The sequence below is a fragment of the Erpetoichthys calabaricus genome, chromosome 1 (genome assembly GCF_900747795.2).
Source record: "Erpetoichthys calabaricus chromosome 1, fErpCal1.3, whole genome shotgun sequence".
NCBI lineage: Eukaryota > Metazoa > Chordata > Cladistia > Polypteriformes > Polypteridae > Erpetoichthys > Erpetoichthys calabaricus.
This window is the reverse complement of record NC_041394.2, coordinates 355,065,305-355,084,884: the sequence shown is the minus strand read 5'-3', so window position 1 is coordinate 355,084,884 and position 19,580 is coordinate 355,065,305. Positions and strand designations below refer to the sequence as shown.

The window sequence follows — 19,580 nt, the reverse complement described above, 5'->3', positions numbered from 1 at the left end:
GAAAGAAAGAAAAAAAGAAAGAAAGAAAGAAAGAAAGAAAGAAAGAGGAAGCAGCGAGCGAGCGAACAAGCGAGCACTGAGCGAGCGTGAGCAGGTTCGCGGCAGCTGAGCAGGCACCCTGGGTGTTTGGCCGACACTCGGGTAAGTAGTAGAAGTGGTCACTCCGTAGAGTTTAGTTTGAAGGGCAGAAGTGACCAGGAGATGAGTGGCCCTTCCGCTTAAGGCCGCGGAAGGCAGTGGGAGTCAGGACTTGGGACGTGGTGTCCCCAGCGTGGGAGCTTTGGTCATTGGGGAATCCCAAGTCACTGTCAGGGAGAGCCGACCGGAGCCAAGGACTGACAGTAGCAGAAGTAGGCAAAAGAAGGTCAGCTGCAGAGAGAGCGTCTCGCAGCTGCAGGGCCCTAACAGGAGAAGCAGGTGAGACGCTAGTTTAAAAGAAGCACCTGGCTTGTCATTTGGTTTTTAAGAAAGACTGCTTCCTGCACAATATTTTAACCTCGGTTTTAAAGAATTGTGTTTTTGTATTTTTAACCTCCACACGTTTGTTTTTTAATGGATTATTTATTTATTGAATTGTGAATGCACTGCTGCACTTTGTTGGAACACTTGTTTTGATTGTTTTAAATAAAAGCACTTTGCACATTTGTACCATCCACTTGCTGTGTTATTGCCTCACTGTCTAGCTCATCTTGGTTATATCTATCGACGGTGTTGGGTTTAAGGGCTCCCTAATAGAAGATGGGAGCATGAACAGTGTTGGTGTGCCGGTGACTGATCTGCGCCGTGTCTCTCAGCCTCTCTGATGAGCTCCGGATTGACACCTTTGAATGTTTGGTCCAGCAGAGCAAATTCAACCTGATCTACCACAGTGGGTTTGTTATCACCTTATTCAATGGAGGGGTTCATGGACGTCAAATGGCGATGAATAGAAGATGAATTAATGTAAATACGTGAGCTGCCTTACGCAATTAGTCATCGCATTTTGATGGCGATTCTAAGTGGGGATGATTCCCGAACAGATCTCTTATGCGATCCTTCCACAGTTTCTTTAGTTCAAATTGGTTATAAACATTTCACTCTTGATCTTTTTTATTTTTAGTTAATTTCAGTGACTCTTTAATTCGGATCAAACTTTGGTTTGCACTACGCGCAGAATTTGAAAAGCAACCACCTTAGTCAGCTGAGCCACAGTCAACGCACGTGACAGATTGGATTGTGATGTCGTCTTTCTTCGTAGTGAACTCATTACTTTTGTGCTCCACAAAATATTATAAAGTATTAGTAAATTAAAAAAATATTTGATGGAATAATAACGGCTCAATCAAGGATCAAGGATTTCACCTTTTCTTTCTCAAATGTGCTTACCTATATAATGGCAAAGTACAGGGTTAAACCTTTATTTTCCGTCTACTAGGTTTTATTTAAGTCAGAACAAAGAAAACATTTAAGGATAAATAACAAGATTTGTTTTTAATCTATCTATCTATCAATCTATCTGCGTATTTATTTATTTATTTTTAAACCTACACACCTGCTGAACCCCAAACGTCACTCTATTAAATGTGATCTCAAGAAAAGATGAGGGTTAATAATAAATACTAATAACAGGAGCAGTGCTGTGGCACCAGAACTACTCCTGGGTCCGGCATAAAAGAAGCCTCCTCCTGTGTATCAGGTGGTCCGATTTGGGAGGCAGCAGATGGCACTCATGGAGGAGTGGTGGTCGAAGGTGACTAATTGTGTATTATAATTATACTGGACTGATTGCGACCTGTAAGGAACGCTAAAATACATTTTATTTTACCTACAATTGTGTTTGGGGGTCTGGGGCACCCCTGGTGGCCACACTATATAATATGCCTGTGTAGTAATGTTCATGCATTTGTTATATATGTGTTGTGATTTGAGATTTTACATATAACTTGATGAATATTTTGTATATCTTTATTTGTAATTTAGACAAAGCAATGTAATTTAGTGTTTACCCCCCCCCCCCCCCCCCCCCCCCCTTAGGAATGGGTCTGTTTGAATTTTACGACAGGATTTGGGGGATGTGTCTTAAACCAGTTTGCCGAGTGTTTCTTTGCTAAAGTCATTTCTACCACATCCCCCCCCCCCCCCCCCCCCCCCCGCAAGTAGGCTAAGGTGTACTTTAACATATGGTTTGAGGGTAGGTGTTAAGATGTTTTATTTCCCCCATTGGTCTGAAGTATGGCTGTTTGGAATTGGCTTGGTTTAGAAGCCTTTAAGTACTACGATGCCCTATTGGCTGTAGGGGTTGGACAGAAAATCAATATATTTACTTGTTTAACCTCACACTCTCTCTCTTACCAACCAACATATGATGAAGAAGTATCTCTCTCTTGCTAACCTGTGATGATGAAGACAACACAATGAACAGCACAGCTCAGCAGCCATTTTGAACAGACATGTGGCAGACAGCTGAGCACCAATGATGCCTTAACTAGAGACATTTAAGTAACTACAAGTCTGTGTGCCGCCTGAACTACATATCACCATTTAATCAGGTTGTATGGTTGCCAATATTCAAATATACTTTGCATTTTGTTATTATTTATGAATATTATCAGTAATACATTATTTTATGTGTAACTTAACTTCTGCTTGTCTTTTTTACTACATCTAATTGCCTGAGGTTATAGATATAGAAGGGAAGGTGGGGATAAGTTATATACAATAATACCTTATAAACAGTGGTAAGTCTGTGAGATTAGGCATTCTGACAAAGGCTACATGTTAATAATACAATAGGGGAAAGTAGAGCAATATAATACTCTACCAAGACAAAACAATTGGCGTAGTCGGGCAGGATTTTGGGGTAACCATGTTTTGCACCCTGTTTGCAATTACTGTTTCGATGTATTTGTGTATGTATGTATGTGAATTTTAGGGCATCCAGTGTACAAATGCGGTGAAAGTAAACATTGTTTGGTTGCTGAATGGAATATAACCAACAAAGTGTAGAGACTTCATGTGTGTCACAAGGACACCCGCATGTTTGTTAGTGCTGGTGGCAGTGGGTCCCTAATTAAAGTGCTAGGTAGTGGTGAGAAATACATGCGTCATTCATACATCATTTAAGTGGTTAAAGTGCTAGGGAGTGATGGGACATGCGTGCATCATTCATACGGCACTTATTTGTTTAGGATCTTTGTGTATGTATGTGTATGTTTGCTTACAGGGGCAAAAGTAGGCCAACCCATAACGAACGTGGCAAATTGTATTAGAGTAAAATTGTAGACTCAGAAATGCCTAAATTTATATTAAAGTCAGCCATCTTCCAGTGGAGTGGCAGAGGTAAGTAGGCCAAAGCTAGGAAATGCAAACCTGTAGCGCAGATAGAGAAAGCAGAAGCTGAGCTGAGCATGCCACAAAATGGAAGGGGGCTGGAATGATTAAAAGCAGGAAAAAAAAGATCAGGTATAAATAAGACAGCTGCTGTTATACGAGGTTTACTACCTTGTATTATTGGTAATAACGAAGATAAGTATGAGAAAGAAAGTGAAAATGGAATGTGTGAAAGTTTTGAAAGACGTAACAGTTGGTGTGAAAATTATGAAGTGTTAGCATGTAGAACATCCACTGCTGAAGTGGAAAGCACAGAAAGCAGGGGAAACAAGGAGAGAAAACCACCCATGGTGAAAGTTAGGGCAATAGTAACGGGATCTGACTGGAACCCTAAAACATGGGTGGGTGACTTACTTGAGTCAGATGAGTGCTCAGATAAAGAGTGTGAATGTGAGTGCAAGGAAAAGGAGAGGCATGAAATAAAGGGAAAACAGCATGGATGTTTTCTTCCATTATTATTCTCCACTGCAACACAATCTCCAGATAATTCTGAGTTCTATCCAGTACTTAAAGAACATGCTACACCGATAGATATTTCACCACTGTTAAGAAAGGTAACTAGTGCTGCACTGAAATTTGATTTAGGACAAAGAAATCAGATAGAAGGCAGAGAAGCTGGTGATTGTGAATGGCAATTGTTGACTAGAGGGCATGAAATGGATAATGGTTTAAAGATAATGAGTAAAGAAAGTGTGGAATTAAAACAAAGAACAATGGAAATTAATGGAATTGAAGTGTTTGTGTATGAAAGGTCTGAATGTGCTAGTGCAAGAATGGCCGAGTTGGAAAGAAAGTGCACCAGTTTAGGATTTGGTTTGAATGAATCAGGACAAGCCAAAGAACAAAGGATGGGGGATGGTGCAGCAGGACGATTTACAAGCTCTGGCAGCAAGCCAGGAATGCACAGGGGTGTGAGGGTCCTAACAGCTGTGCTGGGGACAGCAGTGATTAAAAAGCACACACACTTAGGTTCAGTAAATCGAAACCTGACTGACCAGTTGTTTAAAAAGACAGCCTATGAATCTCCATGCAATAAAATGGAGAAAAGTGAGCTGGTCTTGGGTAAAGAACACAGGTCACTTTTAGGAGAGATGCTGGATTTAGCACTGGGATTTTGAAGAGGTTTTATCCCACACTTTCAGGTAGCATCTCGTACGTACGTGAAAGTATTTCGTACGTACATGAAACATGTCGTACGTACGTGAAAGTATCTCGTACGTACGTGAAACATGTCGTACGTACGTGAAAGTATCTCGTACGTACGTGAAAATATCTCGTACGTACACTGTTCATGTTTAAGTAACTGACTGTCAGATCCGCTGGATGTGTGACTCATCAGACGACAAGGTAAATACATGTCTGCATGCATCAGCTCTTAATAACGTGCAGTTCTTCATAGCTTTACAAACTATTATTTCTAATGGCTAACGAAGTAACTTATTTAATAACAGTGTTCCCCAACACGGCATTTACTTCTGAGGCAGGTTTTGGACATTCGTACGGCAGATGATTAATCTGTGATGTCCACCCGGGTGCCGTTTCACTTTATTCTGGACAACCAGTCTCGTGTCTATAAATTTAAAACTGTTGTTTGACAATTTATCGTATCCGGCTTAGTTTCGTCTTTTATTCTATTTATTCCCAGATTTTTCATGCTTGGGACTTTTAAGTCCAGCCCGCTAATGTACTTAACAGAATAAACGTATTATCTGATTACACCATGGAAGTCACCTACCTGAGCACTGGGATGGTGACACACCTGAAGAGACTGATACATATCTGTCAGGTTTTTTTCCCCCTCTTTTCTGTTTTAGTTTGGTTACACTGGGGGTCTTCAGTCCTGTTGAGGGTGTCAAGTATCAGAGATGACATATAGCTCAACAAGGTGCCAGACTTTGGTAATTCTGTCGGTCCTGGTGGACAGTTTTGAGCACTTGCCGAGCACTTTTAACTGACCATAACTCACTAGCTCTCTAGACTGGAGTTTCCTCCAACACCACATTAGTTATGCAAAGTGTCTTTCTGAAGGACATCCAGGGGAGTTCCTGAAACCCCCAGCTGAACTAAAACATGTATTTCTATAGCAAATTTGCATACTCTACAAGTAGCTCAAAGTGCTTTAAAAACAAAAAATCAGCAACCTTTTATTTATATAGCGCCTTTTTCATACTCAAAGCGCTTATTCAGCATATGTATAAATAAATTTTAAAAATCTTTTAAGCAAGCCCTAACGTCTTAAAAATCGGACTCGCCTAATCACACGAATCGTCTGATTGTATAAATGGCTCTCGATAAGCGCGCAAAGCAGAACAAAGAAGAAAAGGTGCGAGTGAGGCTTGCGCGCTCAAGTGAGGACAAAGCGGTCGAGCGCGGGCACGAAATGGGCGGGTAGGTTGCCTACTCGACAAGGAGCATGCGCCAAATCAAAAGCGGGAAGAGCGCGAAGTCTCGGTTGTAGCTAAGTGACACGCCTTGTGACCCAGACTTACATAAGTACACCTCTGTCGGGAGGAGGATGTTTTTAACAAGCCTCGAAGTTAATCGGACAGTCAGAAGTGGACCTCTCCCGTTTTGGAAAGTTGAAGTCGCTGTGGCGCGGTTCGTACAGGTATGAATGTTTAATAAGTAAAGTTTGCTAATGTTGTGTGCCGGGCTGTGTCACCGCCGTGTGCAGTAACTGATGCGTTGGAGAAAAAGAATGAAAGTAAGGGAGAAAATTCACTTGAATGTCTTTCTAAGGGGTTTACTTCCAGATGATTTTATTACTGCGGCACAACGCTGACATACTCATTTAGCATTTCAAGTTAAAAACAATAATGATCCAGGTGGTTTTGGGCGACCGTGTTTTATTTGGAGTAATGCGAGTCTCGTGACTTTATTATATAATCCCTCTATTTGTGAGAAAAGCAGGGATCATTTAATCGATGTTTCTGTTACTTAAAAGCGACAGCGAACTCGCGAAGAGAATTTGAATGAAAACTTGTGACACCACGAATAAGAACTCTGATCCTTTCCAGATCGAGTAACTTGTAAAAGTAAATCGCTTTACCCAATGGAGTTATAGGAATTCGGCATTTTTACTCTCCCAAAAGTAAAGATACCGATTGGAGCCGTGCAGCATATTCCTCTTTGTCGCCGGCGTACTCATGCGAGCCCACGTGTCATTTTCTCCGCTCACTTCGCTTTACTTTCCCCCGGTTATAATTCTACTTCCGAGTGCCTACATGCACGCGGCCGCTACCTTTTGATCTTCATTTTACGGTTTATATGCTTTCGGTCATCAGCCGCTTTGGTTAACAGGATCATTCAAGCTCGCAGAAACTGATTGTTCGTGTATACTCGCTGAAGATTGGCTCTTTAAAGATTTCTGTGATTCTTTGTTCATTCAGGGTAAGTGTGGGGTCATGGTGAAAATCAACTAAGGTCAAGAAACAGAACATGACAGGCATATCTAACCTAAGTGACATTGTAAATGAAAGTTTATTTTACAAAATGTAGCCATCTGACTTTTTATGTAAGCAAAACCAAAGACGTTATTTAAGAAGTGCATGCCAAGTTATTTAGGGAGATGGTCCCTGCTGTGTTTCCCTTCAGTTTATTATTACGCGCTAATCCCGATATGTTTTGCTTCAACCGCAGAAAAGGAGTGAGATTTCAAATAAGAACCAGTAGTTGAATGTCAATTAAAGTAGTAGCTTACGTTGCCCCCGGATTTTGCATGTTCTCCTGGTGCTTCTTTATGTGCCCACATCCCAAAGATAGGTGACGGTTAGTTTGTTTGGTAATTCTAATTTAGCCCTGTGGGTGTGGATGAGAGTGCCCTTCATTAGACTGGGGTCCTCTCTCTGTAATAATAATAATATAATAATGTAAAATTTACGGTAAAGTACTGGCAGCTGGGTTGCCAGAATTTTACCATAAAAAGGTGACAGTATTTCTAGGTATAAAAAAATATTATTTTTTCGATAAAAACAAACTGGCAGCTGGATTGTCAAAATTTTACTGTAATAAATAGGATGACAATATTTTTAGGTCTACGGTATAACTCTGTAGTAAATAACTGTTTTTTCTTTACAAAACATCCTAACAGAAGGAAATTTTTAACCATAACCAGAAATTCGTGCAGTGTAATAAATATGACTGGACACCAGTCTGGATCTTAAACTTTGTCAGTACATAAGCAACTATCCTGTAGACATTGGGATGATGGGGCAAAAAAGTATAAGTTACTTTCTTCTTCCTAGCATTAGTCCCATGCAATCGCAGGGTCTGCTTGTCTGCAATGTATCCTCCAATTGGTGTGATCCAGGGCATCCTCCTGGGCAAAACCAGTGCTCTTTTTTTTCTTTTTTTTTTTGGTTTCCCTCGCGGGCATCTGCCTTGGGGGCTCAGGTGCAGTGCCATTCTGGTCACTGAGTTCTCTTCACCATGGGCGACATGCCCATACCATCGTAGCCTTGCCTCGCACATCTTTTTCCATGATTGGTGCAACTGCCATCCTTTTCTGGATGTCAGTGTTCATGACATGGTCCAATCTCGTCAAACCAAGGCACTACATCAGCATCCATGTTTCAATCACACTAAGGGCCCCTTCATGCTTTGCAGTAGCTGTCCAGCACTCTAAGTCATAGAGGGCAACTTGGCGCACCACTGTCTGGCATGCGGGGTCGTAGATGACTCTGGTGACCTGTCGCCATTTCAACCATGCAGCATTGATCCTTACACAGATGTCAGGGAGCAGGTTGCCGTCGCTGCTGATGACTGAGCCGAGATACTTGAAGTCAGCGAACTTTTTCAGGTCTTCGCCACCAATACTGATGGTTCCGTTGGTCTATGGACCAAATTCTATGTACTCCGTCTTATTGATGTTCAACCGCAAACCATTGGCATCCAAACAAGTCTTCCACTGCTGCTCCAGATCTTCACGGTCTTGATCTGCAAGGAATATGTCGTCAGGGTGGAGAAGTGACCATGGGTGGGGTGTTTGGAGATCAGAGGTTACAAACAATAATAATAATAATCCTGCAACAACACCAATAATAATAATACACAGCTGTAGCAAAGTCAAATTAAACAATCAACATGGCAAATGGACTACAACAATAAACTCTGAATACATTGCTAAAGTTTTAGTTCTAGGTGTAATCATCTTTCAAATGGGCTGATATTGAAAGTCGCATTAAATGTTTGCAAATCCAGTCCTCTGTTTACCATTTTCACCAGCTTGGTGATTATAGTCTTCATTTTCTACCTGCCTACCTACCGAAGTGTGTTTGTGTGTCTGTCCGTCCCAAAAGTGAGAGGTGGAGTTGGGGTAAGGGGTATATATACAGCACTGAGTGTGTATTTAATAGCTGGGGTTCACTCTTTGTAAAGATGACAACGTCACATAACTCCCCCACCCCAAACATTACAAAATAACAAACAAAGTGCTGCTAGAGGACATTGCATTGTTGCCTCACTCCATTCGCCGCTCCAGCCTGGCCACATTTGGGGCTTGAGTTTGAGCTGATGTTTCATGGGAGCTCAATGCCAACTGCCTCCGACTCACTCAGATTATGTAAATGAAGGCTACAACTGTAAATCACTGGAAAAGTCATCTAGTGTGTCATGGCCTTTATAGTAGTGATGGGAGCTCTGGAAAAGCAGGGAGAGATTTTCATTGATTGCTAGTTTGTGGTTGTTTGTGGTTATTGTTCTGTCTACATTTTTTGTTTGAGGCATGGTGGGACAGTGGTTAGCAAATTGTTCAGTTCAGAAAATTCATAAGCATTTCATCTGCTCCAAGAAAAAAAAAACACAGGGCATTTTTTCCAAATGTAGAGTGTTGCTTTCAGGCTTTACATGGCATTGTCTTGTCACACATGTAAGTGGTGAACAGTTGTTCTCCAAGCTTAGTCTAGTGAAGAGTTGGCTCAAACCCATAATGGAACAAGAAAGACTGAATTGTTTGGCTCTGATGTCAATTGAGAAATGGGATTTTAGTGATCTGATCAAGAACTTTGCTGCTAAGAAATGCAGGAAAGTCCAGTTTTGAAATAAGCGGTTGTCTGTGTTAATGGCTTTTGCGGTATTTGATATTGCTGTTTTGTGGGCATTTGAACTGATCTTCTCTGGTTGACTTTTCACACCTTGGTTTTTGATGGTTACTTGTCATCTGTGCACCAATGGCTAGTTAAAGATATAAACTTGGAGGCTACTTTGATTCTTGGCATACTATGTTTCTCATAATTTCAGATTTTTGCCCTTCATTTTACAGCTAAGGCTCTGTAGTCATCATTTCCTTTTCTCTGGGCATCTCTGAGAACTTGAAATTGACGTGTAGAGCACTCATAATATTTCATGTACGTAGAGCACCAAAAACATCTCTAGCTCGGGAGCTCTCCGCCTCCATAACCTGGTAAAATCTAGAGAGGATTTTTTCCGTAAAGAAGTGTAAGGTGCCTTTTGGGATATCATTCACTCTTAACTGTGCACACACTCAAGAGTGAAACAAGTGTGCTGCATACTGAAGAGCATCCACTGTATGTTGAGGGGCAAACATTCTGTAATGACACAATTACACTGAATACATACACTACACAGTGGCACTTCTATATTATTAATCTATTTATTCTGAAACCCTTAAAAACACATTCACCATTTGCTGAAATGCATACAGTTGTAAGTGAAAGGAAAGCAAAGAAATTAAATAAAGTAACTCCATATTGGAGCATATGACATTTATACTGCGTACATTTTGGCTTCACCAAACTCACGAAAGAGAGACATAATCTGTAGCAGACGTATTCATTTCTGTTCTGTGTAGTAATTTGCAGGTAAATGTAAGGCAAAACTTTGTCATCTGAATGAAAAATATCTATGTATTATCTGGAAGTGTCCTTCTTAAGCTACCTGGATAAATGAAATGTGTTCATGTGTGGTTTTTGTTTTTATTAAGACTATTTTAAGAGTATTGCTAGCTAAACTAAATCATGTTCTTTTCACAGACAGAAAGAAGCTTCATTTTCCTGTAACTCTTCAATGGCTACAACAATGGAGACATGCCAGATGGGAATGAATGCCATGGAGAAAAGGACTGTGAATATTAAGGAAGAGGACTGTGAATGGGAACTGCACCACAAACAGGAGAGTCTGAACATTAAAGAGGAGGATTCTAAACAGGACATAGTGGGCATTAAAGACGAGTCTGAGGAGAAGCCTGTCATCAGTGATATACTAGAGGATAAACTAATAGACAGAATCAAGTATGAAGGCCTTCAGTCGGAGCTCATCTGTCAATCTGGGGCTAAAGAGGAAGATTCTAAACAGGACACAGTAAGCATTAAGAATGAGCCTGAGGAGAAGTCTGTCATCCATGATATACAAGAGGATAAACTAATAGACAGAATCGAGTATGAAGGCCTTCAGTCGGAGCTCATCTGTCAATCTGAGGCTAAAGAGGAGGATTCTAAACAGGACAAAGTGGGCATTAAGAATGAGCCTGAGGAGAAGTCTGTCATCCATGATATACAGGAAGATCAAGTAATAGACCAAGTCAAGAAAGAAGACCTTCAGTCAGAGTCCGTCTGTCAATCTGGGCCTAAAGAGGAGGATTCTAAACAGGACACAGTGAGCATTAAGGACAAGCCTGAGGAAAAGCCTATCATCAGTGATATACAGGAGGATAAACTAATAGACAGAGTCAAGAAAGAAGATCTTCAGTCAGAGTCCATCTATCAGTTTGGGGCTCAAGATGGAAGTGTAACAGGACTACTCTGCCCTCACAGTGGAGCCTCTGCTGTCCAGGAGCATTCTGTCAGTGTGAAGTGTGATGTTCGTGCTGATGCAAAGAAAACTAAGAAAAGACTACCAAGGCCATCATCTACAAATCAGACTAGTGGTAAGTTGAAACTGAAAGTGAACAAGCAAAAGAAAAGTGGAAATCTAGCACATTGTTCAGAAAATGGTAATTACTATTCAAAACTGGGAAATAGCTTTCCGGAGTAATCACTAGGGAGGGTTGTCTTAACAGCATCATAAGCTCCTGGGCAAAGTAGTGTGCTGGAGACCCTGTTTTGATAGCAAAACAGAAACATATATAGGCATCAGAAACATCATGGGGGGGCTCCCTGACCAGTGCTTAGTGATGAGGGTTAGTAAGGTGAGAGAAATACATTATTTTTAACATGTGCTGTTTTGATGTTGTACTTGAGTTATTGAAGAATTAACAATACATTTTTTCTGAAGTTTGCAAATTGCTCAATATGCCAATTTTAATTTAGCAATTCAGGAAACAGTGTAAAGGAGTTATACAGCTAAATTATTACTAACAATTTTTTTTTTGATAAGACGGTAAATCAAAAAGTAAAGGCAATTTGCAAACTATGAGGTAGCCACAATGGATAGAAGCTGGCACAACACAGCACGTTCACAATGACTTATGGGTAGGTTGTGGTCCTCGATCACTATGATCTCAACCTTCTCAATTCTTTATATTTCTCTGACTTGAACTGCCTTCACTCTCCAAAGACTGATTGCCCAAAAACCCTGCTGCTGCTGCTCTTAAAAAGCATTGCACCCTTGTTACTCCTATCGACCTCGCCTTCAGGCTTTGATTGAAGATTACCTACTCCCAACCCAATTCTGTCACATTTTGCACCTTGTCACAGTGTGTGTTGGCTTTATTAAAACTGGATTGAGCCAGTTTGCACTAAATGGCTGCCACTTGTCAGGTGTTTCAATCGGCTTCAAACGGTTACTCACAACTCTGCTTTTCATGGTTTATCTCTCCCCAGGCATCCAGGAGAGCACCAGCTTTTCCCCATCTTTACCTATTAAGACTTTACTTCAAGACTGCCTGAAATACAAACTGTGTATAAAAAAGAAGAAATCAACATCTGGACCAGAGATTTTATCAAAGATCTCTTTGCAGTTGAATTCTCTGCCTGTTGTGAAGCTAACAAGGATAGATGTAAGTAACATTCTACAACAGGTGAGCAATGCAAATTCTGGAGCTTTGTATGTCCACCAAGAGTCAACAAAATGTTTTAAAACAAAATCTACATACAAAGGCAATCCATCACACCATGTAAATCTAAAGCCACATTGCTGTTCTGAATGTGGGATGCAGTTTTCACAGAGGCGCTATCTGTATATCCATAAAAGAATCCATACTGGAAAGGACTACGGCTGTTCTGAATGTGGAAAACGCTTCCTAGAAAGGAGAGTTCTAGAGAACCATGCTAGAATTCACACGGGAGAGAAACCATATTCCTGTTCTGAGTGTGCAAAGCAATTTTCTACCAAGAGTTATCTTCAGATCCATGCAAGAGTCCACACTGGAGAGAAGCCTTTTGGCTGTTCTGAATGTGGCAGAAGATTCTCACAAAAGAGCACACTTCAGGCCCACACAAGAACTCATACTGGGGAGAAGCCTTATTGCTGTTCTGAGTGTGGCAAGAGCTTTTCCGATAGACGCAGTCTTGATAACCATTCCAGAGATCACACTGGAGAGAAACCCTATTCCTGTCCTGAATGTGGAAAACAATTTTCATACATGAGGTTTCTTCAGATCCACATAAGAAATCATAGAGGAGAGAACCCTTATTGCTGCTCTGAATGTGGGAGAAGATTCCTTTGCAAGAGCCACCTCAAAACACACTCTCGAGTTCACACTGGAGAGAAGCCATATGGCTGTTCTGAATGCGGGAAACGATTTTCACAATTAATGAGTCTGAAGTGTCACAAAAGAGTTCATACTGGAGAGAAACCGTATTCCTGTCCTGAATGTGGAAAGCAATTCTCCAGCAACAGCAATTTTCACTCCCACAGAAGACTTCACACTGGAGAGAAGCCGTACAGCTGTTCTGAATGTGGCAAGCAGTTCGCAGAAAAAGGTTCCCTTAAGAAACACACAAGGATTCATGCTGCAGTGAAGTCAAGTAAAATGAAGGATTAAATTGAAAGGAATGGAAAAGCATTCCTCTAATGTCTTGTGTCCTGAGGAGTAACAACCCATGATGGGCTTTGTTGTGTAAAATCCATATCAGATCTCATCAGGTTGAAGCTGTTCTCTTTGAATGAAAGGAATATAAAAATAGTAATTCATGGATGGTCTCCCAGGATAAAATGTGAGGTATAATTTTTAACAAGTGTCCTATCTGCTGTGATACTAAAGTTTGTTTCACACACATTTATTTTTTTAATAAAGTTAGCTGCATTATACAGGTTATCCGCAGCACACCAGTCAATTCTGTATATGCCATGGAGGAGTATAGTGTTTTTTTTTATTAAATGTGACTTGCTAAGTTTTTTTATATGCTGCTTTTAATTTCATAATATCCTTTATTCACCTTGTAAGAATGCTAGGGGTCGCTGTTGCCCCTTAAACCCAACAGACAGATACACAGGACACAGCATAAAAGCACTTCGAAGTATTTTAATAGTTTTCTTCTTCCTAAGCACCACATGCACCATAACACAATCAAATAACCAATAAATCAATGCAACTCTCTCCTTCACACCTCCCAGCAAGCTCTGTCTTCTATGTCCCAACTCCGGCTCGCTTGTTGAGTTCCCATCAGTCTTTTAAATAGTACCTGACCTGGAAGTGCTTCTGTCCATCCGCCCACGTGACTGGCTAGCACATCCAGGTCTAATAAAGAACTGGCTTTTTCTCCAGCCCTGGGAGTACTTTGGGGCTTCCATCCTTGTGATTACCTCGTACTTCTAGGCTATAGGGAAAGGATGAGTCCCCAGGTCATTCAACAGCTTTCCATGGCAACACCCACAGCACCCAACAGGGCTGAGAAACCAAACTACAAGTCCCAGGATGCCCCGCGGGAATCTGGGGCACCGTTCCACTCCAGCGTTTGGAGGGAAGAACTGTTGGCAAGTAGCTGCCTTCCCCCATCTTTCCATTTCAGGGGCATCTCGGCCGGGTTAAGCTGCCATCCGTCTGTCACAACCTTGATTTCACTTCTTTCCTATGATGGACTGGTGCCTGTCCAGGTGATGTTTCTGCCTGTGCCTGATGGCTGCTTGGGATAAGAAGAGGTTTAAGAAGATGGATGGATGGACTGATTTCACCTCTGCCCATCCATAGCTTCTTATTTTTCTATTGCCAGCTTATTCACTAATTCCTCTTACTCCAACATGTGCTGGTGCCCAAACACACTCTATAAAGATGCTCAATTGACTTTTACTCTTTTGTATAAGTGTAAAATTTCCTTAAATCTGTCAGTGCTGTTACAGTGTACCTGAGAGAGTGCCGTACTAGCTACAGATCAAGATCAGACTCTGCAGTGCCGTACTAAAAGGAGATGATCCTGAAATCTACGTGTTGCTGCAGTGAACCACAAAACAAGATGGATATCAATTTTAACTAATGCGCAGCTTCATGTTTCTCCTCAGTTTGTCCATCTGCTGTCTGATTGCCCATTAATAGCGGTGAGCCACATCTCGTCCTATCTCTATTGACAACTTGCAGCTACACATTCCTCTTAAATTCTAGTGGACAGAGCAAAGGAAAAAATATGCATCCTCATATAGACTTATTCAGAATTAATTGGAACTGTTAAGCTACATTTGATCGAATTGTGTGCTGCTATTTCGTTTTTTGCTTTAAGGGTCTGAAAAGGCCGTGAAATGTATGGAAAGTATATAGAAATTTAGGGTGACAAAAAGCATAATTGTGTCGGTGTAAGTCACAGGTGGATCTACCATTAGGGTGACCTGGGTGCACACCCTAGAACAGGGGTCCTCAATCCCAGTCCTGAAGAGCTGCAGTGGCTGCTGGTTTTTGTTCCAACCCAACTGCTTAATAAGAATTACTTATTGCTCAAGTAACACTTCTGCTTCACTTTTAGTTGTCTCGCTCGTTAAGATATTTGAATGCTAATTGCTTATTTTAGTCTTAAACAGCTGTAGTCTTGGTTTTTAATGGCTCCTAATTAGCAATAACATGCAAATGACAAAAGACAGCAGCAGTTCTCTATTCGCTTGTTACCATTTACACCTGTGTGTATTTATCATGCAATATTGGGTTTAATTAAATACTTGGAAGGAAAGGGAAGAGAAAAAAGTGAAGGACTGAGAATTACTCCTCCATTGTAACCTTCAAATCATTTAGATGATATCCTTAGAAATATGAGAATGACCTGACATAGCACGGTTAAAGCATTAACAAGCCATGCAAATAAATTATTGGCAATAATTGCCTTCTAATTAAGCAACCGGGTTACAACAAAAACCTGCCGCCACTGTGGCCCACCAGGACTGGGATTGAGGACCACTGCCCTAGTGCTTTGATTTATGCAAGAAAAAAGTAATGTGAGTGTTGTGTTGAATGCTTGTCTCCCTACCAAATCATCCCACCACTCATGTGCATCCCCAAGCCAAAATGAGGGCTGAATTCGGCACCACACCAACATGTTTCTGTAATGGAATTTCATGCTCTTCCATGTAACACACATATGCAATACTTATTGATTATATAGTTGTCCCCAGTGGCGGCTCGCATATAGGCACTGTGGAACTGCAGCACCCCCTGATATTATCGATAACATTTAATATAATGAGTCCTTTTTTCTTTAATTCTTTCTTTATACTTGTACAATATATAATCCTTAAGCTTAATGTCAGTAGCCATCCCCCAGTTTATGAAAAAGATACAAAAATCTTTGTATGGAACTGTGCGCTTCACAGTTCCAGCAGCGTGGTGTTTGGCTGTTGTGCGCATGCGCACATAGGAAGCTGCACGCGCGGCTGCGAGGGAGGGAGAGCGACTGTCGCTCCCGCTGTGCCAACCCCTGCTTTCAATGGAGAAAAATTTCCTCAGTTGTCATCCAGAGATCAAGGAGCAAATTATTGATCTTTTCGCGCAAATTAACACAAGAAGAATGGATTTCATTTTTAAATGAATAGATCAAGCTTGAACGGTCACAATTTAGGTTATAATAAGTAAAAAATGTTTGATTTTGTTCTTTTAGGATTAAGTCAAGTTTCTGAATAAATTTTCTTTTTATACGTTTGTTTCCTTTTACACAATTTTAAAACAAAGGATAAAAATTTTCTGGAGCAGCACCCCCACTAATTTTAGCTATGAGCCGCCACTGGCTGTCCCTCAATTTATATAGAGTGGTATATAAGGTGGAGTGGTGGCTCTGAGGTTAGGGATCTGCACTGGCAATCAGAAGGTTGCTGGTTCGAATCCCGTAAATGCCAATAGAGACTCTGCTCTGTTGGGCCCTTGAGCAAGGCCCTTAACCTGCAATTGCTGAGCACTTTGAGTAGTGAGAAAGTGCTATATAAATGCAAAGAATTATTATATAGGTAATATAGAGAAGTTGTTACTTGCCATTCATTATGTGCCCATCCTTTTCTAATAACAGAATTAATGTAACATTCATCAGAGTGTACTGAACACCTAGTCCATGGCGGGGCAATATTCACAAATTTTTCAGCTCAATGCAAACATCACAGTATATAACACAGCGTGAGAGCTAGAGAATAATCACAAAGATAACCTCCCAGCATACCAAAGGAACACACAGCACGGAGGAAACTGGCCGCAGCATCTCTCAATGTGCACTCCCTGAACCAACTTTGTGTTGATTTACTGAAAATTAACATTAGCTAAATGTATGTTGCTCTGTGTGTGTCTGTTTTTTTTTTTTATAACAATAAATATTTCCATGCATCACTTGTCTTTTACTAAGGCATGGAGTTAAATACATTTGATTCAGTATCATACAAAACTTGAATTCAAACATAAGTATAAAACAGGGTTGATATTTTAAATTGGATATTAGTGTCTGTAACAGTCAGTCGCTGCGGTGGGTTGGCACCCTGCCCGGGACTGGTTCCTGCCTTGTGCCCTGTGTTGGCTGGGATTGGCTCCAGCAGACCCCCGTGACCCTGTGTTCGGATTCAGCGGGTTGGAAAATGGATGGATGGAACAGCCAGTCGGATGCAGAATTAATTTTCTACCGTCACTAGTCATACTGAGACCGTTGATCCTGATCACAAGGTCGTCTCAGTCAGTATGTAACTTTTCCACTTGACCTCCTCCCAGAAGCCCACCGCAGCTACACTTAGTCTTTAAGTGTTAATCCATTGCTAGTTCTCAGGCACACTGCAATGACCCTAATCCTCAGTTTTAGTCCTCTTTTAGTAAATACATGCTGTACTAAGACCAGGCCAGCATGGGATCATCTCCAGTTCATAGTACACAGCCACTGACTCTCACCAGCTTAATTCAACAAAAGCCATGAACGGGGGTCTGAGATATTATGTGCACATGGTGGCTTTAACAATCTGATCTATTCTAACTATACTGTTAAGATATTTGATCTGCTGTTGGACTGGCCTGCAGTCTGCCATTGAAGATTAGTGGCGTATTATGAAGAGCAGAATATGCCAATAGATATGCGCAACTGAAGTCCTACTGTAAATCAAGCAATACTGAGAAAGAAAATCCAACTTTTCACATTACAATAATTCAAATATTTATGTTCCCAAACATTTACTGAATGTTTTTAAAAGAAAAGGTGATAAAATAAAACCCTCATGTCCTGATTTTCTTGAATGATGAGTGGATATTTACCAAAGCAAACTTGACATACCTTGTCTTTCGGATTGTTGTCATCTAATTATTTACAAGTCCCTGCTTTCTATTTTATTGTATTTTACATTCTGTCCCAACTTGATGATTTGTACCTCATTCACGCTGGTGCGGAGTCCACTTATGGGAGTCTAGTCAAGCAGTGGGTTTCCTGGTGTAGTTACAATTATATGGAGAGGAATGTTGAAATGGTCATAGACTTCAGAAGAAATCTCCAATCAACCCTTCCTTCAGCATCTATGGAGTGGTGGCTCTGAGGCTAGAGATCTGCACTGACAAATGGAAGGTTGCCAGTTCGAATCCCGTAAATGCCAATAGGGACTCTGCTCTGGGCCCCTGAGTAAGGCCCTAAACCTGCAATTGCTGAGCGCTTTGAGTAGTGAGAAAAGCGCTATATAAATACAAAGAATTATTATTACTGTCAAGTCCTTAAGGTTCCTGAGAATTATAATTTCATTGAATCTAAGATGAGAAAATAACATCAATTCTATTGTTAAGAATGTTCAACAAAAAATCTCAAGCCATTGTTAGTCCAGTTCTTCAAGGCACTCATTGAGTTCATCCTGATGTCCTCCACAACTGGTTGGTTTGGATCAATCAAGGACAAGGACCAGGCCACACTGTAACATATTATTTGCCAAGCAGAGAAGATCATTGACGGTGATTTGCTAAAACTTCAAGATCTGCATACCTTCAGCTATCCAAATGAAATTATTGTCATCCTGGACAGCAAACCTTTCAAGACCTTCCTTCAAGGAGACACCACAAAGCATGGAAGCAGAATAACATAAAAACAGACAATCAGTGAATTTTATTAACATTACACATATCTGTAAGAATATGTGAAGAATCTGTTAAGAATTTCTAGCACTTAATATTTAAACAGTAATGTCACTTTTTACTTCAGTTCTGGTCTTACAGTGGGTGTGTTACAGGGTGACATGGTGGTGCTGCTTCTTTTCAACAAGTAGACCAGATTACATCTCTGGCATACTCCCTGTGTGTAGTCTGTATGTTCTCATGATGTCGGCGTTGGTTTCTTCTGGTGCTCCAGTTTCCTTCAACAGCCCAAAAGACCTGCAGGTTGGGCGGATTGGCATTGAAAAATAGGCCCCTGATGTATGTGTGTGTGTGTGTATGTGTGTTCATTCACCCTGTGATGAAGTGGTGTCCTGTCCAGGTCTCAAACCTGCCTTTCACCTGATCCTTGCTGCAGCCTTTCAACAACCCTGGTCTTGAATAAGAGGGTTTGCATACTGGATGGATGATGGTTATACTGCTTGTGTATATTTATTGCATTTGTAAGAGTGGGTGTTGAGAGTCCACTACTCTCCTTACCAGAAGTTGAGTCTTCGATGTGTGGAAAGGCACTCAGAGATGGTCACCCCAGTTTGTGGACTATTTGCCAAATATATTTTATTTCTTTTATAATACAACAGTGGAGATACAGCACTGAGCTACCCAAGAACACTTCTCTCTTTTTTTTGCTCTACTCCACCCACCAAATTTCTCCCCCCTTAAAAAAATCCATCAATTAACTTTATTACAACTTCCTGACATGAACTCCTGCTTACACATTAAAACCTTCCTCTTGTGTTAGGGTCTG

At 40.9% G+C, this 19,580-nt stretch overlaps 1 protein-coding gene across 1 annotated transcript in view; it reads left to right on the top strand.

Moving 5' to 3' along the window:
- Window positions 1-19,580, top strand: part of LOC114665328 (zinc finger protein 845-like) — a 118,298-nt gene that overhangs the window by 78,050 nt on the left and 20,668 nt on the right. The window contains exon 3 of the mRNA XM_051936213.1: window positions 12,147-13,305. Coding sequence (XP_051792173.1) covers window positions 12,147-13,305 — 1,159 coding nt within the window. The remainder of the gene's footprint in view (window positions 1-12,146; window positions 13,306-19,580) is intronic.